Source organism: Ambystoma mexicanum, chromosome 10, assembly GCF_040938575.1.
Source record: "Ambystoma mexicanum isolate Mex_15411 chromosome 10, UKY_AmexF1_1, whole genome shotgun sequence".
NCBI classification, from domain to species: Eukaryota; Metazoa; Chordata; class Amphibia; order Caudata; family Ambystomatidae; genus Ambystoma; species Ambystoma mexicanum.
In genome coordinates, this window is record NC_090932.1 from 1,316,350,819 (window position 1) to 1,316,378,435 (window position 27,617).

General features: G+C 45.0%; 1 protein-coding gene across 1 annotated transcript; it reads right to left on the bottom strand.

The window, feature by feature from the left end:
* Positions 1–295: 295 nt before the first annotated feature.
* LOC138493021 (nuclear apoptosis-inducing factor 1-like) lies at positions 296–26,514 on the bottom strand. Its single transcript, XM_069620270.1, has 5 exons — positions 26,100–26,514; positions 25,510–25,780; positions 647–714; positions 484–553; positions 296–335 (listed from the first exon to the last, which is right to left on the bottom strand). Exons 1-5 carry the CDS (start codon positions 26,512–26,514, stop codon positions 296–298), a joined length of 864 nt encoding a protein of 287 aa, XP_069476371.1.
* Positions 26,515–27,617: the final 1,103 nt, after the last annotated feature.

Below are 27,617 nucleotides of genomic sequence, written 5' to 3' on the forward strand. Positions count from 1 at the left end.
TGCCACCCATAAGGGCTTATCAAGCCCCAAATGAGTGCCCTAGAATCTCCTGGACTCAGTCCTGGCACCGTTGGCGCCAGGCTCATAAAATGTGTTGAACTGTATGGGACTACTTACTCAGCCTAGTGAGGCTGAGCCTTTCTGCAAATCCAGGGTGTGGCTGAGGCACTACTTTACCTGAAAGGCAGGGTGTGGTAAAGGGACTACTTTACCTGGAACTACTTGCAAGGCTATTTTACATTGTTCTACACTCCTGTAGCGTAACGCTCACCGTGTCTGCTCTGTCCTCGAACTTCTACAGCCACGCCCGTTCTGAGATTTCAATCCATCGGTACCTGAAAGAAGAAAGAGAACAGAACAGGAGTTAGTACAGCAACAAAGGCCATACCTGCAGTTTTCATCCAATCGGTCGCGCCTTCAGCTAATCTTCGGACCGCCGTCCTTGCAGAGAAGAAGGCATCCGCGCAGGGATCCTATTCTCACCCGGGGTCTGCATTCCTCCGGAATACATCGGAACGGTTCTTCCCATCGCCGTCCTGAAGCTGCGCCACGCCTACAAAGAAGGAAAAGGAACAGCAGGTTGGTCGCGCAAGAAAACAAACAGTTATTCAGACATTCAGCGCCACTCGCTCGCACTAATACTCACCTGAAGGGAATCTGTTCAGCATCCTAGGAAGAGTCAATTCTTCATCCAAAATCTGCACAAGACTGCGCCTGAAAGAAAAGACAAAACACGTTTAAAACTTGGGCAATGAAGACTTTAAGCACCTATACCAAACATCCATTGGCATAGAGACTTACCTGGTCAATCTAGCTATTCCAGACTCTGCAACAGCCACACTGGATCAGTGAAGTAACTAGGTCCGGGGAAAGACTGTGCTTACTGCGCCCCTGTTAAAGACAAGCAGGACGGAGAGTCAACCTCACAAAACTCCAAGGTGAGACAGAAGAGGAGTTGGGCATCAGGAGGTTAAAGGAGGTTGGATCTATCCAGCCCCACTCAATAGCTAATATCTTGTTTCGACCTTACAGACAAATGCCTCCTGGGGTGACAACAAGGGAGAGGACATCATCATTCAAGCAGTACTACGCCAGTGTAGACATCATTCGTGAGGCTACGTGCTACGCCCCCATGGAGACCAGGTAAACGTGACATTTCTTGTGATTAAATCATTGCTTTTGATCACTTGCATCTGTTCAAAACGGCTCCCTTTAGAAATGTATAATAATGTAAGCATTTTTTACCACATTTAGTGTTTTTGCTCAGCCAGTTTCAAAGCCATTCTGACAGTTGAAAAGTCAAATCTGTTTTTCTCTTGTGTTTAAGGGGGGAATGTGGGGGTGATATTTTGTTTGGTCTGTATTATTCCTGAGTACCTGCTCTCTCCTCACCTCTATTTAAATTGCCTGTTGGTGGGTCGATGGGTGTCGCAGGGGGAACCTCTAACCACTGTGCTATCTGTTCCAAACCAATCCAAAAGTATTCTTTTCTTTACTGCATTCTGTGGGATGTTTTAACCCATGCATCCAAGCCCTACAACAGTACTGTGCATTGCTGGCAGCAGAAACATCAGAATGGCCACTGGAAAGCATGCTGATCGCTCAAAACCATCCAAAAATGCACAGTAAAAAAATCGGAAAAATAGGCTGCCACCCACTTTTGCCTATATTAGGGAGCACAGGAGGTCACTGCATAAAACCACCGTTGGGCTACACACACAGTAGCCTGAAACCACTTGGAAATTGCAATACTGATTGCCAAAAACAACCCAGAGCTGTTTGGGAATTAATTTTCTTGATTGTCAAAATGTGCTAAAATCATGGCTCACAAATCACTAAAAAGATCCAACCTCCAACCTGTTGGGTGTTCCACATCATTATACTGCAAGAATCCACATAAACAAAATGTCAACAAGAATCATATGCTATCAAGCTAAATCCCCTTTTTAAAAGATATTGATGTAAAAACTACTGTCAAAAATGGGTGTAGTACCGTTGCACACCTCTACCAGAAAGCCGTCATTTTAAAACACTTTTGTAAGTGAACAATTGAACTCAAACTATGCCAAAGAAAGACTTGCCAAGAGGTGGATACAAGTTAAAGCTATATTCTGAAACAGAAGACTTCATTTAAAGATATGTTGCTTACCTTAAGTTATAAATGTTATATTTTTTTACAAGGAACTCTCTTGAAATTGACTAGAAGGCAATCTGATTTAATTAAAACCCCAAAAGGTTTGCTTCCATGAGAGCACTTCACACCTGGGCCTTCTCAGCAACACAACAGGAGATCGCATGGACATGTTAATTAGAACTGTTGTGACAGGAGGAGATTTCCCCTGGTGGCAGGAAAAAGAGACAATGGATTATTTCAGCTGAATAGAATATGCTGATTTGGGCGTAACAGCCCACAACAACTGCTCTGGGAGAAACAGGCCATGTGACCATCTGACTCACCAAGCTTCTAGGGGCGGACCAGACTGAGATGTGAATTCAATTGAGAGCAAATATATGTTTTATAAAATTGCAATTTACAAAGTGTTCCAAGCTGACAAAAATGTACAACTTGGAGATTCTTAAAATGAAAAATGCACTAAAAATGCACTCACAGTTCAAGACTAAGCTGGACGCTGTGTGATGTTCTGAGACCAAACCCCATAATTATTACCATTGTAGCTGCAGTGCTGTTGCTAGGAACATAAGAACTTACAGTAATATGCTTAGAGAGGGTGTGTTTGTCTGTGTAAAATTTGGTGCGGAACCAATCTTGGCAAACCCACCAAAAGCGCAAATAAGTCGTCATTTCATTTCTGAACCCAAGCTCGTAAGAACATGGGGCTTGAACGGAGACCTGCCTTAATTCATCTGTGAGGTGTACATGTATTCTCAACAACGTGTGTATCTGGGAAATATGTTTTTGGGAAAAATTGATTTTCTAAGTAAAAGCAAATGGGGAGTTTCTTCACTGGATTGTAAAACACAGCATCACTCTGACTCATTCTGACACGCTAATCCTTTCTCCAGTCAGGGGACAGCAAGTCCTTTAACCTATCAGATCCTTAGGGGGTTGGGCATGTAGAATCAGCCTTCCCACCCACTTTGAAAACACATAAAAAGAGACTGCTCAGGACAGATGAGACACACTCATTTTTCCACTTCAACTGATTCCTTCGCAGCACTCTGCCGGACCAGATCCAGATAATATTTAGACTCCAGACAGATCCAGAGACCAGAACCCTAGAAGCAAGCTCCAGAATCCAGAATCCAGAACTTTGAAGCAAAGGCCTAATTCACAAGCTGAATCCTTCTCATCAGGCCTCAGAACTTTAGCAACCTGATTCTCACTTTCAACAGCCGGGCTGAGCTGTTCTATTCTAGCCAAGAACCCTGTGATAGGACTGAGGTCCATACCCAGAAAGCAGCACTGTATCCAGAACCCGTCAGACCCCGACCAGAGGCCGTGCTGTGAGCAGAACCAGTGCCTGAGACCGTCCGGTGGCGAGTGAAGTCCAAACCTGACCAGATCGGTGACGAGGCCCATTTTCATTCCATTCCAAAACTAGGAGTGAGTATCTAGTCTAGAATTATACAGAATCTCTTGGTTTAAAATAATCCTCCTCCATCCATTTTAACCTTTTAGAACTGCATTATAGAAATCTTGTGTCCATCCTGTTGATTTCAGATCTGTAAAAATGCCATTAGTAAATTCTGAAATCTTGACTTTATTTCTGTAAATCTACCTCCACAAAAACATCCGTATCTTTTGAACCGTATGTCCTAGAAGCGGAATTTAACTGTCACCTTAAAGCTAAGATCGGCAGCTTTCCAACAAACCTAAAACGACATTCCAATTCCTGTAATCGCATTCTACCTACATGGAAAAAGTGCCGCGAATTGCAATTTAGCTCGATTCCACCACGTGTTAAAAATAACTGTCTCTTGCTTACCACTGCTGAATTTTGTTTTCCATCTGGTAATAACTCATGAATCATTACTAGTGTTGACCTGAACTAATCCAAAGTAACTATCACTTGTCCTGAATATCCCTTAGTGAATTAAAAGCATTTTTAGTATATTTTCCCATCAATTGCAATTACATTCAAAAGTATTTTGCCTGTTTTAAAATCATACCTGTTTTCTCTAAGCTTGCTGGGGGGAACTGGAATTGAACTGCATTCTTGATTGTATTCCTGAAACCTGTGTGTCCTCATTTCCATCTATTCATATTGCATAGGGGGGGAGTGAGTAGTCACAGGGGAAAAAGTGACCATATTATCTTTTGATTGAAATCATATCAAGTCTATTTCTGTGTTGCATTATTTCCCATTATTGCATTTCCTTGAATCACATAAGTATTCTCTGCTACAGTATCCTTCATATTCATACTCCTAAGTGATTAAAGAGATTGTAATTTTGTAATATTACCGTCCATATTCATAAGTGTGCGATTCAGGTATTATTTGTTCATAAAAGTGTGATATATATATATTGCTTAATTATTCAAATAAATCTTTTAATTTACAAAACAAACCTACTTCTTGTCTCAGTGAGGTCAGGGGGATTCAAAGAGAGGGGCGTTATATAAGGGTTGATCATCCAGATTTAAGAACTTTGACATAAAAATATATAAATAAGGGCTTCCATTGGGCATCCCAGACTAGGCATTGATTTAGTTGGATTGCTGGATTGAAGTCACTTACTGATTGGGGGCTCGTCCAGGATTTCTGGATTAGATCTACCACTTGTGCAGCTTAATACAGTGTGCTAACTGACAGGATACATAAATCCTGTTGGCTACTACGCTGTGTTACGCTGTAAAAGCACCCCTCAAAAAGGAACGCTCTCAGGAAACCGTCTGTTTTGCAAAATAAAATAATAAACTTCTGTAAGTCAGGAAGGAAATCAATTTCCGGAATGGCGACATTGGTAGATATCAAGATAGCGAGAGAGCACCTTTTACATAAGGGAGCAGAGGATCTGGAGGACTCAGACAACCCAAAATGTAACTAATAAAGAAAAAATTGCTTTATCAAACCTTCAGTCACATAAAAATCTGGTCATTAAGGAAGCAGACAAGGGTGGGTAACAACAGCATTATGAATCGGTCAGATTACATAGAAATGGCTCATAACCACCTGAGTACTCCAAACTGCTATGAGAAACTTACAACTAACCCAACCAAACAAATCACACAGGAATTCAAGACACAAATTGACAACTGGCACCGACAAGGTCTGATTACGGACAATGAAAAATTACACTTCTATATACCAAAGCCAAGGATTCCAACCATCTGTTTTCTTCCTAAGGTACATAAGCCTTTCCGAAAAATACAGGAAGTGGGATTGGATGGGCCACTGAACCAATTGCTGAATACATTGATAATATACTCAAACCTAAAGTTATTCAAGTACAAGCTTATCCCAAGGACACCACATCAATTATTAATATACTCTCACAAATACAATGGCAAGACAACTATCTATTGGCAAGATGGGACTTTAAAGCCCTATATACCTCAATTGGACATAATCTCGCAATTCAAGCAATCGATTATACATTCAAATACAAATCATCATCACACTTCAGCTATGTCTGTATGCTTAAGGAAATGTTATTAACAACCTTAGAAAACAAAATTTTCATTTTTAATAACACTTTCTATAAACAAATATGTGGAATTGCAATGGGTGTTAAATTTGGCCCCGCCCTTGCCAATTTGGTAATGGGAATGCTTGAGGATCTTTTTATCTACCAATTACCAGCCTTTAAGAACAACATTGTTAAATGGACTCGTTATATTGATGACGTGCTTCTAATATGGAATGGAACTGTAATTGCTCTCATGGATTTTTTGGAACAAGCAAACACAAACTCTTATGATGTATATTTCTCAGGGGCTATGAGTAATTCTCAGATCAACTTTCTAGATCTCACAATCTCAGTTTCCGGCAATAAACTACTGACCAGGACATTTAGGAAGGAAACAGAAGTGAATTCAACCCTCTTTGCTATGAGCTGTCACTATAAACCTGTCATCCAAAATATTCCCAAGGGTGAATTTATTAGGGCCAAAAGGAACTGCACCAACATCTCCTCTTTTGAATCAGAATGTGAACTTCTTTCTGACAGATTTCTTGCCAGGGGGTACCCCAAAAATGTTATACAAACTGCCAGAAGGAAAGCTAAAAATATGTCCCGAATTACAACATTGAGCCCTCAAACAAAACCTCAACAGCAGCAAGAGGTGGTACAATTTATTACCACATACTGTGAAAATAATAAAGTCATCAGGAAAATTCTAAAGAAAAATTGGTATCTCCTCAAACTCGATCCCCATATTTCCAAAAATATTAAAGATACTCCGAGTCTTGTTTTAAAAAAAGCCAAAACTCTAAACATGTGTGTTAGACCATCTTTCTTACCAGAGCATGAAGAAATAACCAAATCAAACTGGCTCAACCAACCACTAATAGGATTCAGAACATGTGGCACCATGTGCAAGCACGCCTTTCCAGCAACTACTACATTTACAGACAGCAAAGGGATTACAACTACCATCAAACAACAAATTAACTGTCGCTCTAAATTTGTCATCTATGCAATTCAATGCACATGCAAACTGATTTACATTGGATCCACCATTCGTGAGCTAAGAACCCGCGTAAGGGAACACCTCTCAGCGATAGGCAGCCAGGACAGTCATTTGCCACTCTCACAGCATTGGCAACTATCTCATCAGATGGACAACAAAATGGATATCAAATTCATTGGTTTACAGAACATACAAAATATGACAAGAGGAGGCAATCAAGAACTTTTTCTCAGACAAGCTGAAGCAAGACTTATTTGGCATCACCGATCAGTAGACTGGGGATTAAATTCTGACAATGAAATGTCACATTTTCTTTGACCTACCGTTCTGTTTCCTAATGTGTATTTACATTAACTCTGGGTTAAAAACTGCACTGTTTTATCATGTATGCATGGATAATTGGCAATTTGTATATACGTATTAGAATTTGTCACTGGATTGAATTTGACTTCTGCATTCGAGTATAGTACATGTTGTTTTTAATCTTCCACTCTCTCCTCCCTTTCCCTGCCTAAGCGTCGATGAAAAACGCAACCGCCAAAATGCTTTACGTTTTCCTTACCCAGCAATATTTGCTTTAAACAGTAATATTCTTTGTTCTTTTCACAGAGGTTGTAATAGACAAACTAGTCTTCATCCAAACAGTAAGACGCCATAATTAATATGTAGTGTCAACTACAATACCCAGAATGATTCACTCTATCAGTACATGCTAGTATTTGCTTCAAGCAGTAACGCACCCAGTTTATTAACAAAGACACTCCATAAAACTAACAAGTCTTTATTAAGACATGCTAAATGTGTCACCAGGCATTTCTAAAAACAGAAAGACGCCATAATTAATATGTAGTGTCAACTACAATACCCAGAATGCTTCACTCTAGCAGTACATGCTAGTATTTGCTTCAAGCAGTAACGCACCCAGTTTATCGACATGGACACTCTATAAAGTGAATCAGTCTTTATTAAGACATGCTAAAATTATTATGTGCCACCGGGCATTTGTAAATACAATCAGCCCTACTGGGCATTCTCTTCTGTCTTTATTTTCGTGGAGCACATTTTGATATGGGTCAGGATCCCATTGTACAACATTGCAGGTACGCTTTCGTATCCCAAAACATGGCCGACACCAATTGTCACTAAGAAAGGACTTCACTTTTAAAATATGCTTACTGCACTGCAACAACAGCGGACTCTACGACACACGGAGGACTGTTCCTGTCAAGGTATGACCCTCTCATGTCTTTGACTCGTATTGCATACAGGGGGTCTATTTTGCATGTGCCCTCCTCGGGGGTCTCACGTGCTGGCGTAACGCGATGAAAACATCTATCTATTTTATTTTTTGATCACTTGTTTTAGCATTTGAAAACCATGTCGTTCTACACCTCAATGGCTCTGATTCTGTTTGTTTCTTTAAACCCTGTGCTACAACCGAAACTAACCTTTTGTAACTTGATTGCTACGCATCATGGGGACGTGTGTGTGGTTTTGTATACACCGATTACACATTTTTTCCGCCTTTTAAGCTGCTACGTTTTGTTCTAAAAATGACACCCAAAAGACTAAGGTGGTGCCATTTCAACAACGGGATGTTTTGAACCACCCCTACTTTTTATGAACTAAGAATACTAACACCTACTTAATGTTTGACTCTACCAGGCACAAACTAATGATCAGCTTTAATATATACGGGCTGGCCACCTGTACACCTAGACATTTATTCTTTCAACTGTTTTAAAGCAAATGCCGGTGGTAAAAACTATAAACCAGCTTCTCATTTGTATCTACGTTTCCCCTTTCCTATTAACTTTAAACAGGCGGGACTGATCCCATGACCTTCCATACACCACTGCATTATGCTGACACCATCTTGAAACAGAATTTGGGTAAGGAAATTAAATCCTTTTTCTAAACTCACCAGAATTAATCTATACCTCGTGCTCAGTTTAATACCTGTCAAATATTTTTTTGGTACAAAATATCAGGACTTCACTGCCTCTTTCCTCACCTCCTGACTTTCCCGCTTGTCCACACTCCGTATCTTTGTCTCTAAACACACATGTGGACAGTACAATCTTGTTTTATTTTGCTTCATGGAAATTTTTGCAACTAATTGACTGTGTATGCACAATATATTTAATTTTTTGGTAACACATTTTTCAGATTTTTGACATGTTTCTAAATGTAAATTCATTTCTTTCTTTCCTTTATGATTTTGTTTTGCCGTGTTAAACTCAGCCTTGATTTGAAAAGGGCATTGTTTGCCAAAACACGTGTCATCTGCAAAGGCTTTAATTTCTGAATAAAAGAAATATTGAATATTTTTCACTGCAACAAATTGTCCTCATCTCTTCACTTAACGGCGCATGGTTTTTGTAAGCTCACACAAACCAGAATTACCTTTTACATAAGCTATTTGCGAGAGGTGAGTGGACTGAGCAGGACCAGAATATGTGGTTGCAGGCAATCACACAAAAGGTCACTACAACTGGGTTAGATATCTGGAGAGATCAGGGTCCCTTACACGTGGCCCTGAGTGAACTATACATGGCCCCTAAGGCCAAATATGAGCACGACAAGATTGTCAGGATAGCGGCATATTTATATTTATATATGGGAGCCATACAGGACAAATGTGCTGAAGGCCAAGATCTGGCAAGTAGGCAACTGATGGCATTAGAGAAGGCCCAATCTGACCTGGACTCTTCTGGCCAGAGGCTGCAGAGGAGCCAGGAGTCAGAAAATAATAGTAGGCAGTATATCATTAAAATCAAAGAGGACATGGGTATCCTGCAACAGGAAAGGGCAGACCAGGATACCAGAATTCTGGCCTTGCAGAAGGAGTATCAAGAAGGTTTGGACTCCCTACTGCAGAGCCAGAAAAAGTTGGAGCAACAGCTGGATTTCAATAGGGCATGCGCAGAGCAGGTAGTCACCCTGCAAAGCCACCTAGATAGAGAAAAGGCAGAGAGCAACACATTGATTTTGAAAGACGTGGATACCCAGACAGAGTTTGATGAGGAGCGCCAGAGAGCTGGTGCCCTTCAAAGGCAGAGGGATGACCTGGCGGCACAGAAGCAGGCTCTTACTCAGGAAAGGGACACCTTAGGCCAGGAAGTCTGCCCTTAAAAAACAAAATGGAAGAAAAACACCTGGCCCTCCAGGGACTGGGTGACCTCCAAAAAGAGCATCAGAACTAGTTAGAGCACACCAGGAGGGTAGAAGATGCTCTGGCAAGAAAGGAGCAGGCCAGTAGGGACGGTACCCAGGAGGTAACGCTCCTGCAGAAAAGACTGACCCATTACTCCAGGACCAACCAGGAAGCACAGAGGGGAAACTGAGGCTCTCTGTCAGCACAATGATAGGCTCCAGCAACAGATAGCCATGCAGGAGAGACTGATATAGTATAGTAAGACCTTGATTGAGGAACTGAAAGCACAGGCTCTTGCAGGGCAACAGGGAGCCGAGGCTGATAGAGATGAGGTTTGCTGGGAAAGGGAAACACCTGAGCATAACCTCAGGAGCCCTAGTACCAGAGGCCTCCATCTCTCCGAGTCCCTGGACTCTGCCACCCCCCATGTCCCCTGGCGCACGTGAGACCAGGGCCACGGGGATGGCAGATTACTATCCAGTCAGAAGTATGGGGCTCATAGGCCAGTACCTCCCAGGAATGGATGGGTGGGCATCCGGGTATGGGCACCAAAGTACAGTGCAATTTAGTGGAGAACCCCAGGAGAGTAGGCCCACTAAGGGCATCCTGAAAACCTCTGCCCGGTTAGGTCAGTGGGGGGGGGCACCCATCAAATCCGGGCAGCAAGGAGGAATCTGAAGACTCCTCTGAGCGTCCCAGGACACAAGAGACTAGGTCCCCACATTCTGCCAGCCATTCCCAGGATTGCAGAATCTGGGAAAACCTGGAAGATCAGATGGGCACCTCTGGGAGTCAGAGGATGAATGGACCAGGGTTACCGGAACCAAGAAGGCCAATAAGGCAAAAAGGGCCTTGCTTAAGGACCCCTTAAAACAGAACAAAGCAATAAGGAGCGTCATCACTTCTTACCATCTTACCATAAGAACTCCAAGTATTCTGTTTGGGAACACTTGGAGCTCTTTGAACAAATGATGGAGACTTTCCATTTGAAGGACAGCAGTACCTGCATTCAGTATGTAAAATGGACATTCTCCCCAGAATACTCAAGTTTCTTTGTGGGGCTGGAGGACCAAAATCATTCAAGATAGTCCACATATAGGGTGGCCATCTTGAAACACTTTTCTGTTCACCGAAATCCCCAAGAGGCTCGCAAGGCAGCCTACAATTTGCAGTGTGGGGAGGATCAGGCCCCACAAGAATTTGTGCATGAGTTGAAGCGTGCCTTTGCGCAGACTACCAAAAGGGTGCGCACGGACAGTAAAGAATTTGTAAATACATTTTTCCATGCCTTACCCAAATACATCATGACCCAGCTAGTGAGAGATTTTCATGAGAAAAGGTCACTAGACTGGGTCATTGAACAGGCCACCCGAATCTACGAGGTGCAGAAGCCCATGGAAAATAAAAGTAATGCTCAGAAAACCCCCAAACCGACCAGCACCCCTGCTGCTGCCGCCAAGGTGGCAGAGGTAAAGGTTGCTCCTATTTTGGATTTGGAGCTGGGGGGCCCAAAAACTTGCCTGCACAGAATAATTCCAAGCCCAGAAGGCCCTCGGGCCAGTCATAGACAGGGAGTCAAGGAGGTAGTCCCACCAAATGGGGTCCCTCACTCCCCTGACTATGTAAGTCCCTGCTACAAGGGAAACCAACCCATCCTGGGTTATGTGTGGACTCCTCCAGCCCAACGGGGGGATCCAACCAAGCACCTAACCCAGTGAACTTCCCTTCTAACTTCCCCCAGGAGGGCAGAAATTCACCAAACCCTGGGCAGAACTTTTTCCCCAGGTATCCACCCAACTTCCAACCCCCAAATCATCCATCCTTCTTTCCCCACTTCCCTGAGCCCAGACCACCTAATCTGGGAGAGGAGAGGCCAAGGGTGGAGGGATACCCAAATCTTCCCAACCTAGGGTACTACCAGAGAAGGGATAGCTACCCTTCCCGGGATCAGCCCAGGGGAGAAAACAGAACCCAATATCAGCCTGAGCGGGTTTCACAGTTTGAGCGCCAGGTCAGAACATGGCACAGGATCTGGGTCGTATGCTGAGGGCTAAGCAGAACCCTCAGATGAGCATACCGGCACAGAATGCCCCAAATTCTGGACCTGATGCTCCAGAACAATGACGGGGGCAGCACCCCGACAACCACCGGTTCTCAGGGAGGAGGCACAAGGGGAAGGGGGGTGTAAATTCTTGGAGGAAGCTTCCTACCTCACTTGTAAGCAGCCCCTGGAAACCCAGGAACCGGAAACAAAATCTCCTACCCCTGAAAGTCTGCCACCCAAGGAGCAGAGAGGAGGTAGGAGAAGCAAAGGACCCAAACAGACCCACTTTGAGGAGGAGGTACAGATTGTCCAATTTGAAGGAGAGGGATCCTCAGAGGATCCTGGGAAAAGAATCTTCTTCAGAGAAGAGGGAACTCCTCCCAAAGAAAAATGGGTCCCAAGGGATTCACATCCAGACTGGGTAGATGTGGGGATTGAGCTAGTGCCGCCCATCATCCCATACCAGAACCAACAGCAAGAAAATCCCCTGGTTCAAACCCATCCTGGTGACTGCCTCCAAAAAGGGGGGGTGGCCCAGAAACAGAACCAGGGGAACTCAAAACTATCACCAGTTGCCAACTTTTTCTTTCAGATTCCCAAGACTCTCCACAGAATTCTGCCCACATCTCTTCTCCCCCAATGTCCAAAACCAGAAAATTAGCCCACCAGTAGTCCAAAAATGTGCATTATCTGTGCCACCTTGCGGAGACGGAGGGAAGATACTATGCCCTGGTACAAGTACAAGGGCAGGGTACAGTTTTGGCACTGGTGGACACTGGATCCCAAGCTACCCTTCTGTCCAGAAAGGCCTTTGATGAACTAAATTCAGGTAGGGGGAGAAATACCAGATTCCTCTCACCTCTCTTCCTGGACAACTTCAGAACTTTGATGGGAAGGAAATTCTCGTTGAGGAGACTGTGGATTTGGACATTAAAATTGGGTGACACAAAGTGAAACACCCGGTCATAGTAGTGTCTCCCGAGGGCAACCCTTGTTTACTAGGAAATGACCTCCTGAGAAGGTTGTCACCCCTAATAGATTGTGTGAACAAGCTGGTCCTCTGGACCCAGACTAACCAACCAATAAAATTAAAACAGAGTGTCAACCATGTTAGTTTAAATGGCACATACAACATGGTTGAACAAAAATCTGAGCAAGTCGAATTTCACTTCCAGAACAACCAAATTCCAGACGTGACAGTAATAGCAGTAGGACAACAGACTGGTGATGGGGGGTCCTCTCTATTTCTGAAAATCAACCTTCCTTCCAGTTTAAGATGGTATTCCACACTGGAAGGAAACACTCTGAAATTCTTTACCAATCCACAATCAGACATTCCCACGCCTATAGTCCAGAAAGATGTAAAATCAGCTCAGAGCCTGGCTGATATTCAGCAATTTGGAGAGCAGTTGTTCATCCCTGTTCAGTTAAATGATGGGAAGGACTCTGTTCTCACCCGAGTGTGGGTGAACAATGGCAAGAGCTTCATCAGCGAAGCCATGTTCCGCCAACTCCCAAAAGATCCAGCCATTCCCACATTCAAACTGATAGACAAATGGGAAATGGATTTGGAAGCACCCCATTCCAAATATCCCCTGCCAAGCAGGTGTGTGCTCAAAATCTCCATTGGCAACAAGAGCATAGTCCATAATTGTTGGGTCGTGCGAGACGTCACTGCCTCCTTTTACTTAGGCAGTGACATTCTCAATCGCTTTGCTATTAGTTTGGACCTAATAAACTGCAAATTGGTCCTGATTAGCGGATAATCCCATGGGCTTTGATGACCAAGAGAAAGCATTTAGGTCAGCTCAACTGCTGCCTTATGCAGTTGAAATTCAGACTGGAGAGGAAGTCACCATCCCAGAAAGGACCCGACAATTCTCCCTGTAAGTGAAAGTTAAAAGAGGACAAAAATTGAAAAACCCTGATGCTTATATTCATCTAAATCCTTCTCTCCAACAGCAAGGGTTAGGGTTAAACCCAACACCATTAGACAATATAGAACATGACACCATTCCAACAGAGGTGGATAACAGCGACTTAAAAAGTATCACTCTAGCCGCCGGCATCATTATTGAAATGGCGGTTGATGACTGATATTTTTCCATTGATTTAGGAAATTAACTGTTAGGACCAATCCCCAAGGACTGTTTTGACAGTGACAGTGAGGACAATACAACACCAGACAGGATCGTTACCCGGCATGGGGGGGAACTTCCTGGTGTACACTCCCTGCCCTTATGGTAAGGAAGATGTGACTTGTGATTTCAGGAGGGATGAGGTGATTTTCCAGGTCCATGAAGGCTGCCTTTCCCACCTGAAGCCACCAGTCCAAATCAGCACTCTGACCAGGGACTTCTCCAGCCAGCTGGAGGAGGCCACTGAAATAGCAAAACCAGAAGTCTTTCCAGGCTTCAGGCAGATGGTTGAAGAGAGAGTCAACCTAGCTGATGCCTGTGTGACTCTGGAGCAGAAGCAAATGTTGAAACAAGTCTTCTTGGATTTTCAAGATCTCTTTGCGGTGGACTCATATGACTGTGGTCGCACCGACATCCACACAACAACAATTCCCACGGACCCTGGCATGACTCCAGTGTTTGTGAAGCAATATCGCTTGCCTCTCGCATCAATGGAGTCCCTTACTGAAATAATTAAGAACCTTGAGTTCCGCGGGATAATCCATCCAGTCCACAGCACCTTCAACAATCCGGTCCTGGGGATATTGAAGCCAAACGGCCAGTGGAGACTCTGCGTCGACCTTAGGGAGCTCAACAAATGGGTCCATACTTCCTGATGGCCTCTTCCCTACATTGACCAAGGGCTGGCCCAGATCCAGGGGTCACAGGTATTCACTGCAATAGACCTGACCAATGGATACTGGACTGTGCCTGTCAGTAGTGAGGACCAATACAAGCTGGCTTTTACCTTTGGGGGCCAGCAGTACACATGGACCCAGACTCCCTTGGGATACCTCAACTCCAGCAATTAATTCAGCATTTTTCTGCATAAGGCCATGCCCGACCTGGGTGAGAGGGGTAACCTGGCTTATGTAGATGATGTCCTCATTAAAAGCTCAACTGTGGAGGAACATATAGCAGAGATCCGTTATGTTCTGACCCAGTTGAGGGCAGCCGGAGCAAAACTTTCCTTTCAGAAAGCAAAGTGGTGTAGAACCTGTGTTAATTTCTTGGGGCATGAGATTACTCCTCAGGGTCTCTGTCCCCAGGAAAAGAAAGTGGAAGCACTTCAGAAACTGAAAGACCCCACAACTCTGCGGGAACTAAGGAGCCTCCTTGGACTGACTAATTACAGCAGAAAGTTCATTGAGGGCTACGCAGAGATCACCAGACCCCTGATTCATTGCTTGAAGGGGGAGGGTCAAGTGGGAATGGGGTCCAGAACAATCCGAGGCAGTAAGACAGCTCAAAAGAAGCCTCTCACAAGCGCCTTGCCTAGCTTACCCTGTCAGAAACAAGGAGTTTTTCTTGGAGACAGGGTTCTCTAATACATGCTTGACTGCAGTATTATACCAAAAGCATGACAAGGTCAATAAAGTAATCTCCTATGCGAGTAAAACTTTATCCTCTGTGGAGGAAAAATTCAACTATTGTGAGAAGGCACTCCTAGCAACGGTGTGGGCATTGAAGAATTACTGCCCGTTTATCCAGGGGGAACACATCATAGCGGAGACTCCACACCAGCCTCTGCAATATCTCCAAAGTGACAGAATCCGGGCCGGAAATGTGAGTAATTCCCGAATTACTTCCTGGATTCTGTTAATGCAAGGCTTTCCTGTGGAGGTCAGATATGGCCAAAACAAGAAGAGTCCCCTCGCGCAAGGTCTGGCTAACTTGCATGATTGTGCCAGAGAAAACTGTCTCGAGGATGAAAGTCTAAAAATCAAGGACAACATGGAGGCATACCTTAAAACCCCACACAAAGTCTTTGAAGAAGACAAGTGTGAGGGAATGCCCACTGTCTATGTGGATGGATGCTCTTACCATGTTGACAACAACAGGGAAAAAGAACTTGTGGCCGGCGTAGGGAATGCATGGGTGAATGAGTCCCCAGAACCCTCCGCTGGGTACAAGCCATCCTCACTGCTGTCCAACATCAACTCCACTAACTGGTCATAATCACAGATTCGGATTATGTACGGAACAGGTTCGTGGAGCACCTGGTTAATTGGAAAACCAGAGGCATGCTATGTGCTAATAACAAGCCCTTGAAACATGGGAAGTTAATTCAAAACATTGATGATCTGGTCACCGTGAATGGGATGACCATCTACTGGAAGAAGATCAAAGGTCATTCCAAAGTAGAGGGACCAGACAAAACTGGAAATGACTTATCTGATCAGCTGGCCAAAACCGGGGCCATCCAAGGGGATCTAATAGAGATCGAGCCCCTGTTGGGGGAAATCCAGGTCACTGCTATCTCTAGGTCCCAGACAAATGCTCACAGTGATCTTTCAATTGCACAATGGAGTAAGGAGACCCCAGATGCTGATTTGATTGCGGCTCAGAAGGGGGATCCAATAATTGGTAAGTTTTACCAACACATTGAGGACCCTGAGAACTTTCCCCTGACGGATACCAATTACATTGGGAAAGAGGACCTCAGGGTGTTGATGAAATGTCCAAAAATATTCTGAATTTAAGACAGATTGTTGGTAAGGAAATCCCAAGCTGGCGATGATCAGTGGGTGGTTCCTACCTCATTCCGAAGCCTGATGTTAAGTCACGCCCATGATGCAGCCACAGCCAGTCATAGGGGGTTTCATACAACACTTGAAATCTTAAGAGAGTTTGCATACTGGCCACACATGGGGCAGGATCTTGACCAATACTTGAAGGGGTGTCTTGTGTGTGCACAATTTCAGCCAACATCCATCACACACCGTGCGCCTCTCCAAAAGAGGGGGATGACACTGCCATGGTCAGATTTACAAGTCGACTTTATAGGGCCCGTGATTCGCTCCTCTAGGGGAAATAAGTACATGTTGACGGTGACATGCTTATTTACAAAATGGGTGGAATGTCTCCCGGCCCCAAATTGCATGGCAGAAACAGCAGCTGCCCTGATGGTCAACCACATCTTTTCGCGTTTTGGAATGCCCCAAAGGATTGAGTCAGACAGAGGTAGCCATTTCACCAGCGAAGTAATGACAAAGATGTGGGAGATACTGGGTGTTAAAAGGAAGCTACATATTGCTTACCGGCCAGCCTCTTCTGGTGCAGTAGATCATTACAACAAAACCATTGTGAGCATCTTAAAAAAGTTTGTGGCAGATTCTGGGCCAAGCTGGGATATCCGATTACCTCTTGTCCTAATGGCCATCAGATCTACCCCTTCATCTGCAACTAAAATGTCACCATTTGAATTGATGACTGGACGCAGGATGGTGCTTCCCCAGCATCTGCTTTACAGGACCCAAGAGCAGACATTGATCAATGCCTCCACAACTCATGAGTATGTTGAAAATTTAAGAAAACACCTTCAACATGCTTTTGCCTATGCTCAGCGAAATCTAGAAAGATCAGCCAATAGCATGAAGACCCACTATGACTTGAAGATTACTAGCACAGAATACAATGTAGGTGAGCGATTCATCTATACAATTTCCAAAGGAACCAGGACAAACAGTGGACATTTCTGCCTACCTGGAAGGGACGTTTTGAAATTGTAGACAAGATCTCACCAGTCGCCTACAAGATCCGCATCCCCAAAGGCAGTTTGGCGGAGGGGGAAGATAAGTGGGTCCATATTAATCAGCTAAAGTGTTGCCATCCCAGGCACACTCTGCAGCAACTGGAGGAGTCCTCTGGAATCCCAGAGGGGGCCGCTCCAGATCAATAAAATCCCAACCCTAAAATATTCCACATGTAGGCTATAAAATATAATAATAAGAATGCAAATGTCTCCTGATTTATAAAATGTATATGCCCGCCCCACTACATTAATAGTGGTGGGGAAATGTCTACGAATATGTTTCTGCCACTTTGCTTTGTCATCCTAGGAGAGATAAACCAAGAGACTGACCAAGGAGGACGACCCGGGGACCGGGAGCAAAGATCCGAGGGGCCGGGGTATCGCTCAATACTCCCATCAGGACTGCGAGGAGAACCGATCGATCCACCCCTACTGGAGGAAAAGATGCTGAACTTTGCCATTTTGGAATCAGAAGAAGATGAGGCTAACATCCCAGTCTTCCGAGTTCCATTGATGGAAAATCAACGCCATCGCAAGAGGGGGGCTTGTGGGATGTTTTAACCCAAGCATCCAAGCCCTACAACAGTACTGTGCATTGCTGGCAGCAGAAACATCAGAATAGCCACTGGAAAGCATGCTGATCCCTCAAAATCATCCAAAAATGCACAGTAAAAACCGGAAAAATAGGCTGCCACCTACTTTTGCCTATATTAGGGAGCACAGGAGGTCACTGCCTAAAACCACCATTGGGCTACACACACAGTAGCCTGAAACCACTTGGAAATAGCAATACTGATTGCCAAAAGCTACCCAGAGCTGTTTGGGAATTCATTTTCTTGATTGTCAAAATGTGCTAAAATCATGGCTCACAAATCACCAAAAAGATCCAACCTCCTTGTTGGGTGTTCCACATCATTATACTGCAAGAATCCACATAAACACAATGTCAGCAAGAATCATATGCTATCAAGCTAAATCCCCTTTTTGAAAGATATTGATGTAAAGACAGCTGTCAAAAATGGGTGTAGTACCGTTGCACACCTCTACCAGAAAGCCGGCGTTTTAAAACACTTTTGTAAGTGAACAATTGAACTCAAACTATGCCAAAGAAAGAATTGCTAAGAGGTGGATACAATTTAAAGCTATATTCTGAAACAGAAGACTTGATTTAAAGATATGTTGCTTACCTTAAGTTATAAATGTTATATTTTTTTACAAGGAACTCTGTTGAAATTGACTAGAAGGCAATCTGATTTAATTAAAACCCCAAAAGGCTTGCCTCCATGAGAGCCCTTCACACCTGGGCCTTCTCAGCAACAGGACAGGAGATCGCATGGACATGTTAATTAGAACTGTTGTGACAGGAGGAGATTTCCCCTGCTGGCAGGAAAAAGAGACAATGGATTCTTTCAGCTGAATAGAATATGCTGATTTGGGTGAAACTGTCCACAACAACTGCTCTGTGAGAAACAAGCCATGTGACCATCTGACTCACCAAGCTTCTAGGGGCGGACCAGACTGAGATGTGAATTCAATTGAGAGCAAATATATGTTTTATAAAATTGCAATTTACAAAGTGTTCCAAGCTGACAAAAATGTACAACTTGGAGATTCTTAAAATGAAAAATGCACTCACAGTTCAAGACTAAGCTGGACGCTGTGTGATGTTCTGAGACCAAACCCCATAATTATTAATATTGTAGCTGCAGTGTTGTTGCTAGGAACATAGGAACTTACAGTAATATGCTTAGAGAGGGTGTGTATGTCTGTGTAAAATTTGGTGCAGAGCCAATCTTGGCAAACCCACCAAAAGCGCGGATAAGTCGTCATTTCTGAACCCAAGCTCGTAGGAACATGGGACTTGAAAAGAGACCTGCCTTAATTCATCTGTGAGGTGTACATGTATTCTCAACAACTTGTGTATCTGGGAAATATGTTTTTGGGAAAAATTGATTTTCTAAGTAAAGGCTAAGGGGGAGTTTCTTCTTTACTAAAACACAGCATCACTCTGACTCATTCTGACACGCTAATCCTTTCTCCAGTCAGGGGACAGCAAGTCCTTTAACCTATCAAATCCTTAGGGGTTGGGCATGTAGAATCAGCCTTCCCACCCACTTTGAAAACACATAAAAAGAGACTGCTCAGGGCAGATGAGACACTCATTTTTCACCTTCAACTGATTCCTGCGCAGCACTCTGCCGGACCAGATCCAGATAATATCCAGACTCCAGACAGATCCAGAGACCAGAACTCTAGAACTAAGCTCCAGAATCCAGAACTTTGAAGCAAAGGCCTAATTCACAAGCTGAATCCTTCCCAGCAGGCCTCAGAACTTTAGCAACCTGATTCTCACATTCAACAGCCGGGCTGAGCTGTTCTATTCTAGCCAAGAACCCTGTGCTAGGACCGAGTTCCAGACCCAGAATCAGCGCTGTATCCAGAACCCGTCAGACCCTGACCTGAGGCCGTGCTGTGACCAGTGCCTGAGACCGTCCGGTGGCGAGTGAAGTCCAAACCTGACCAGATCGGTGACGAGGCCCATTTTCATTCCATTCCAAAACTAGGAGTGATTATCTAGCCTAGAACTGTACAGAAACAATCTCTTAGTTTAAAATAATGCTCCTACATCCATATTAACCTTTTAGAACTGCATTATAGAAATCTTGTGTCCATCCTGTTGATTTCAGATCTTTAAAAGCGCCATTTCTCAATTCTGAAATCTTGACTTTATTTCTGTAAATCTACCTCCACAAAAACGTCCGTATATTTTGAAACGTATGTCCTAGAAGCAAAATCGTTATAGTTATTAGCGATTTACGCACGCAGAAATAGTGCCGCGAATTGCGATTTAGCTCGATTCCACCACATGTTAAAAATAGCTGTCTCTTGCTTACCACTGCTGAATTTTGTTTTCCATCTGGTAATAACTCATGAATCATTACTAGTGTTGACCTGAACTAATCCAAAGTAACTATCACTTGTCCTGAATATCCCTTAGTGAATTAAAAGCATTTTTAGTATATTTTCCCATCCATTGCAATTACATTCAAAAGTATTTTGCCTGTTTGAAAATCATACCCGTTTTCTCTAAGCTTGATGGGGGGAACTGGAATTGAACTGCATTCTTGATTGTATTCCTGAAACCTGTGTGTCCTCATTTCCATCTATTCATATTGCATAGGGGGGGAGTGAGTAGTCACAGGGGAAAAAGTGACCGTATTATCCTTTGATTGAAATCATATCAAGTCTATTTCTGTGTTGCATTATTTCCCATTATTGCACTTCCTTGAATCACAGAAGTATTCTCTGCTACAGTATCCTTCATATTCATACTCCTCAGTGATTAAAGAGATTGTAATTTTGTAATATTACCGTCCATATTCATAAGTGTGTGATTCAGATATTATTTGTTCATAAAAGTGTGATACAATATATATATATTGTTTAATTATTCAAATAAATCTTTTAATTTGCAAAACAAACCTACTTCTTGGCTCAGTGAGTTCAGGGGGATTCAAGGAGAGGGGCGTTATATAAGGGTTCATCATCCAGATTTAAGAACTTTGACATAAAAATATATAAATAAGGGCTTCCATTGGGCTTCCCAGACTAGGCATTGACTTAGTTGGATTGCTGGATTGAAGTCACTTACAATTCTTTCTGTGTTGATTACCTAATACCAAGTGCATTAAAGATATCATTCATTGTCCTTGTCACCCCTTGGTGATTGTTGTTACCTATTAAAAATATATTGTGTTTTAAATTCTCAATCCATAAATAAATATTTACCGTTACAAACTAGCCTGATTCCTGGTTCAGTGTGACTGGGGGGTATTTAGAGAAGGGTGTGATATGAGTGGTATATCATTCAGAATATTGAACTTATAGACAAAAATAAGTAAGGGTTTCCTTTGCGAAATACATGCTGGGCGAAACTTGGGTTTGTGCCTGATTGAAATCCCTTACAGCTTGGGGGCTCGTGTCCGGGATCCTGAATTTGACCTACCACTCGTGACAGTCTAACACGGCATACTAGCCGGCAGGGTACATACACCTTGTTGGGTTGGGGTACTGTGCTACACTGTACAAGCACCCCACAAAAGAAATACTCAAAAGAATTGGGCCTGTTTGCAAAAGTAAATTAACCCTGAGATAAGTCAGAAGGAAATTAACATTTCTGAGATGGCGACCCCAGTGGAAATTAATATTGCTAGGGAACACTTCCTGCACAAACTGTCAGGGGTGAGTGGCCAGAACAGGATGAACAGGTATGGCTACAGGAAATAGAATATCAAGTCACTGTAATCGACCTTGATAGCTGGCAGGATAAGGGTCCATTACATCAAGTGCTTAGCAAATTCTACATGGCCCCAAAAATAAAAGAAGAGCAGTGTTAAATTGCCAAATTAGTAGCCTACCTATACCTCCACATAGCAATCATACAGGAAAAGCATGCAGACAATATAGATTTGGCCAAGAGGCAAGGGGAAGCACTGCAGAAAATCCAGACCGATCTGGACTCTGCAGAGCAAAGGCTCCAGGATAGCCAAGAATCTGAAACAGAGGCTAGGCAGTATATTACCAAGAAGATATGGCTCTCTTGCAGCAAAAGAATGTAGAACAAGACCTCAAATTACAGATACCGCAAGAGGAGTATTAGGAAAGAGTGGACTCTACAACAGAGTCAACAGAAACTGGAGCATCAATTGAATTATAATAGAGTCTGTTCAGAACAGATAGTGTGCGGTAAGGGATTAACGTTACCGGTAAGGGAATACTGGTATCGTTAAATCCCCATGTCAATTACGACCCGGATTACCGCTATTAGCAGCACCGCTAAGTACGGTGCCACTAATAGCGGCTAGTTCGCAGGCACGCGACCCTTCATCCCGTAAATAGCACAATGCTGCTAATAGCACACCATCACAAGCCATGCGGACAGGCAAATAGCGGCATGCTAAAGCCCCAAAAACCCCTTACCGGCATGGCGCTAATACCGGCATCGTGAACCACCCGTTAATAGAACTGAGCAGTGTTCCCACCTGCCACAGGTGGACACAATCAGCACAGGTGGAGGCAATGGAGACTGTGGCAGCACAAAAGGAGCACACCACACCCCTTCACACACCCCTCCCCACACCAATATGGTTCCAATACTAGCAGCATTACATGGGCTGGAGGACATGATTGCAGTGCAGCAGCAACAACAACAGGCAGCACAGAGGAGACGCAGGAGGAGGAGGAGGAGGAGGGCAAGACAGGCGCAGCAAGCACCACCATGGCACCTAGTCATACCACAGAGGCAGCCACCAATCCCCAGGATCAGAGCCAGTCCATTTAACCTAACCCCTGAGCAGATACACACCCTGTACCATCTGGACCGGGATACCATCACCAGTATCGTGGACATGATACATGACGACATTGTGAGCCTCATAGACATCAGAACTGCCATCCCCCCTCTACTGAAGGTGGTGACAGTGCTCCACTTCCTGGCCACAGGGACCTACCAGCATACAGTGGGGCAGATGCATGGCATCTCACAACCAGTATTCTCAAGCACGCTGAACCAGGTACTCGATGCCCTCCTGAAGCATGCAACTGAACACATATTCATGCCATGGACTGCCCAGGAGATCGCAAACACCAAAGTTGGCTTCTATTCACTGGCAGGCATCCCAAGTTGCATTGGGGCCATTGACTGTACCCATGTGGAATTGGTGGTCCCACATCACAATGAAGTAGTCTACCGAAACAGGAAGCAATTCCACTCCATCAATGTCCAAATGGTATGTGACACTAACAAGATAATCACACATTGTTGTGCCCAAATTCCCGGATTAACCCATGATTCCATGGTCCTGCGGAACTCAACTATACCATGCTACGTGAAGCAAACAAGCCGGACAACGTTCGTAGTTCGTTCGTTGGTGAGTAGCAGGTCAAGCACATGGCAGTGTGATTGGGGGGGAGAGATACATACTCCAACTGGGTGTGATGGGGGGGAGAGAGATACATACTCCAACTGGGTGTGATGGGGGAGATACATACTCCAACTGGGTGCGATGGGGGGAGAGATACATACTCCAACTGGGTGTAGCCTGTCGTCCGTAGGACAAATGGACATACAGATGTACGCCAATGTCCATCAGGGAAGGCCGCAATGTACTTGAGAAGAACCCACATGCAATTATAAGATACACAACATAGAGAACAATCCAGGTCTACGAATATTACACATCCACATTGCACATCATGTCACACCATATAATACACAAATCTGCAACATGGCGTCAAGATGGTAATACAGTATTAGCGCAGCACAACATCAATACAGAAATGTGCCCTTGAATGCATGCAAAGGGATCACCCCTAACCATAGCATTGAACCACACACCTATAGCACCAGTGAAGTGATGCTACACAGCATGGCAACAACAATGTCGGAATGGCAGTACACTAGCAGTGTGGTACCAAATATGCCTGGGCTCAGGGACACCTAAGACATGGCCTCACCCAGGACATGTCAATTGCTGTCGGAGGCATGAATCGGGCATGTCCACTTGCAGGGTCAAGCACACCTTTGCACATTGCAGTCACACAGATCGTCTGGATGCATGCTGGTAGTCATGGATTTCAATCAGAATGCAAAGGTGATTTGTGTGACATGTACATGCCGCTCCAAAGGTGAACAGTAACAGGTCGCCATTCGTCCCCCCCATACAGGCGATGCCGGCTATCCCCTGAAGAGGTGGCTCCTTACCCCTGTACGGAACCCACAGAACCGGCACGAAGAGGACTACAATCGTGCACATACCTGTACCCGTGTCGTGATTGAGCAGACATTTGGCCTTTTGAAGACACGGTTTAGGTGCATAAGCAGGTCGGGTGGCGCTCTCCTGCACGGCCATGAGAAGGTGGCCAAGATCACCATGGCATGTGTCATGCTGCACAATATGTGTATCAGATGGAATGTGCCACTGCCCCCTGACGTTCAAATGCAACCACCTGATGAGGATGATGATGGTGATGAGGACGGAGGTGACAGGAATGCAGGTCATGCAAGAGGCGATGGCCAAGAGGGACGTGATGTGAGACAGCATCTGATCAACCAAATTTTCTGAGTAACATGGTTTCACTCTTTACGAAGGATATGGGTAGTAATGCACTGGTGTCTGTGTTGAAGCGCACAATGGACCCTGTCACCAATAAAGTACACATACACAATGAAGAAGTCCAAGCCTGTGTTTTGATTAATCACCAGTGTATTAAGGAATTTTAAGATGAATAAGTGCATGTCCCCAAACATCCCACCACCCTCCCCCCTCCCCCACAACAGTACCTTATGTGTCTGGCACAATGTTGTTGTCCAGCTGCACACGTGGAAGGTTGACCCTGCAGTCCCTATTCCCCATTGCCACCACCAGCATTAGGAGGCTGGGTTGACGTGCGCCTGGTGGTGCGCGTGGAGCGGCGGAGGGGGCTTGTCTGCCTCGAACTGGCGGATGATGATGTGGCTGTCTGTCCCGGTGGTGGTGGTGGGAACTGGCGGTCCATCCCGTCCGCTATCCACGTGAGGACCTGCCTGAATTGGCAAATCTCCCCACACAGCCTGTTGGTGCAGGCTTCAATCGATTCCCTTGAGTGCCTGGTACTCTCTGTTATCTCCCCCCTGAGACGGGCAGCCTCTTCCACATGCTGCCCAACCAGCACAGTTATATCCTCTTGGTGCTGCCTGATCCTGGCCAGGTCAAGGGCACTGTGGCGTTCCCGTGGTGTGGCTGCTGCGCCTTTTTCTGCAACCAGGACATCTGGTGAAGCCACCGGTGGGCTACTGGACCCTCCCATGTTGTCCTCGCCAGACTGGCCATGGACACTGGACCCAGGTGTTTGCAGTGGAGTTGCCTCCAGGGTTCGGGGGGGGGGTTGGGGTGTGCATTTCCATTGGGAAATCTATTGGGTCCTCCACATCCGAGATCGGCGCTGTGGCTGCCGCCTCACCTGTGGAACTTGTGGCAGCAGAGGGTGGGCCCTCCGTGGCTGGAATCTGTGGTGGGGGGGTTCACTTCTGAAGGTGGGGCAGTTGTTGCTGGTGTGGACAGCGGTATGGTAGCAGTGTCGCTCAGCCGATGTTTGGCTCTCTGCATGGGAACTCTTCTCCCTTTGCCCTTTGATGTAGTGGGGGTGTCCCCTGTGTCCTGTGGCCTTGGTCTATTCGTGGCAGGGGGTGCCAGAGTTGCAGTGCCAAGTTCTTCACTGTCTGTATGTGAGCCTGTTGGGCACAAAGAGGGGGATGGCATTGGTGACGGTTCAATGTACTTCATGCAGGATACATTATTCATGCAGTTGTGAGCATTAGGACTTCATTGGTAGGGATGCAGGCGATGTGTTTGTTGAGTGGGTCATCCATGCATGGTTCTGTGTGGCACTTGTCTCTGGTGATGCGTGCATGTGTGTGTGTTTGGGTTTGGCACTGACATGGCCAGGGTTGTATGCATGTATGGATGTTTGCACATCCATGAGGTGAATCTGGGCTCACATTTGGGGGGGTCCTCAACATTCACAGTGCATACGTTCATGTGTACACTCACCTCCATCTGATGTAGTTGCCACACCATGCTCCATGCTCCCAACTCCCTCAATCGATTCAACACCGATCATGTTGGCGCAGGTCTCCACCCACTCCTTTAATTTTATAGGCGAATCGGCTCCACCTCCTGTGGCCATGTTGCGGTTCGCAGACAGGAGGCTGCGGACTTGGAGGCGGAGGTCATCCCACCGCGTTCGGCAATCCCGGACAGTGCGGGTGGTGGTGCCCACTGCACTCACTTTCAGTGCAACTTCTGCCCAGATAGCCTTCCTGCAGATCAGGGTCTCCCGCCGCATGTCGTTCGCAAATACCACGTCGGCATTCACTGCAAGGGTCTCAGTGAGCATTGTTAGCTCCTCGTTGGTGAACTTCTCCTTGCGCTGTCGGTCGGTTGTTTTTTTAATAGCCTTGGGCATTGCGAGGGTATCCTTGTGGCTTTCTAATAGCAAAGTTCTCAATACAGGTCCAGGGGGGCAGAGGATGGTAATGGATTGTGTTTTTAAAGATGGCCACCGTGCTCCTTCCCATTCCTGTGCGATGATGCTATTTCCGGTTCCGCTATTTAACGGTGACCACTAATTGCGGTGACCGCTAATTGCGTTGGCCGCTATTAGCGGTGACTGCTGTTTGCATGTTGCGGGAGGTCGGAAGTGCTATCAGCGCTTTCTTCAGTGCCGCTAAGAGTCTTTTTGGGGTATTTAGCGGCATGGTGGTAGGGTCATTACCGGCATGGCCCTATGCTTGTGTCTGCGTACTCGTAATGGTATGCTATTAGCGCCCTCTTGCCAAGGCGGACACGTTAATAGCGCCATGCCGGTAAATTACGATTTTTAGCGCACAACGTGTAATGAGGCCCATAGTCACCTTACAAAACCACCTAGAATCCTTGAAAGAGGAAAATAATAAATGAATTGTTAAAGACAACCACTCTCAAGAGGAATTTGATGAGGAACGCCAGAAATCTAGTGCAATTAAAAAAACAGAGGGATGACCTGGCTGCACAGAGGGGCACTCTAACTCAGGAGAGGGGCGCCTTGGGCCAGGAAGTCAGCCAATTCAAAATTAAGTTAGAGGAAAGAAAGCTGGCCCTTCAGGAGTTTAGTGAAATTAAAACTGATCATGGAAAGCTATTAGAGTACACCAAATGGGTGGAGGATGCTCTGGCAAAGAACACTCAGACCAATAAGGACCAAACTCGGGAGGTGAGTCTCCTGCAGCAAAAATTGGCCCAATATTTCCAATCCAGTCAGGAAACACAGAGAGACAATGAGGCTCTCTGTGAAAAGAATGACAGGCTCCATAAACAGATAGCAAATCATTGAGACCAGTAAGGCCTTAATAGAGGAGCAAAAGGGTCAGATTTTAGCATGTCATCAGGGAATAGGGGCTGAAAGAGATGAGATAAGAAGGGACAGAGAAACCCCTAAGCATAACCTCAGGACCCCTGTCATCAGGGACTTTAATCCCTTCAGTTCCATGGACTCATGTCCACTGGCTCATATGAACCAAGGGCCACTGG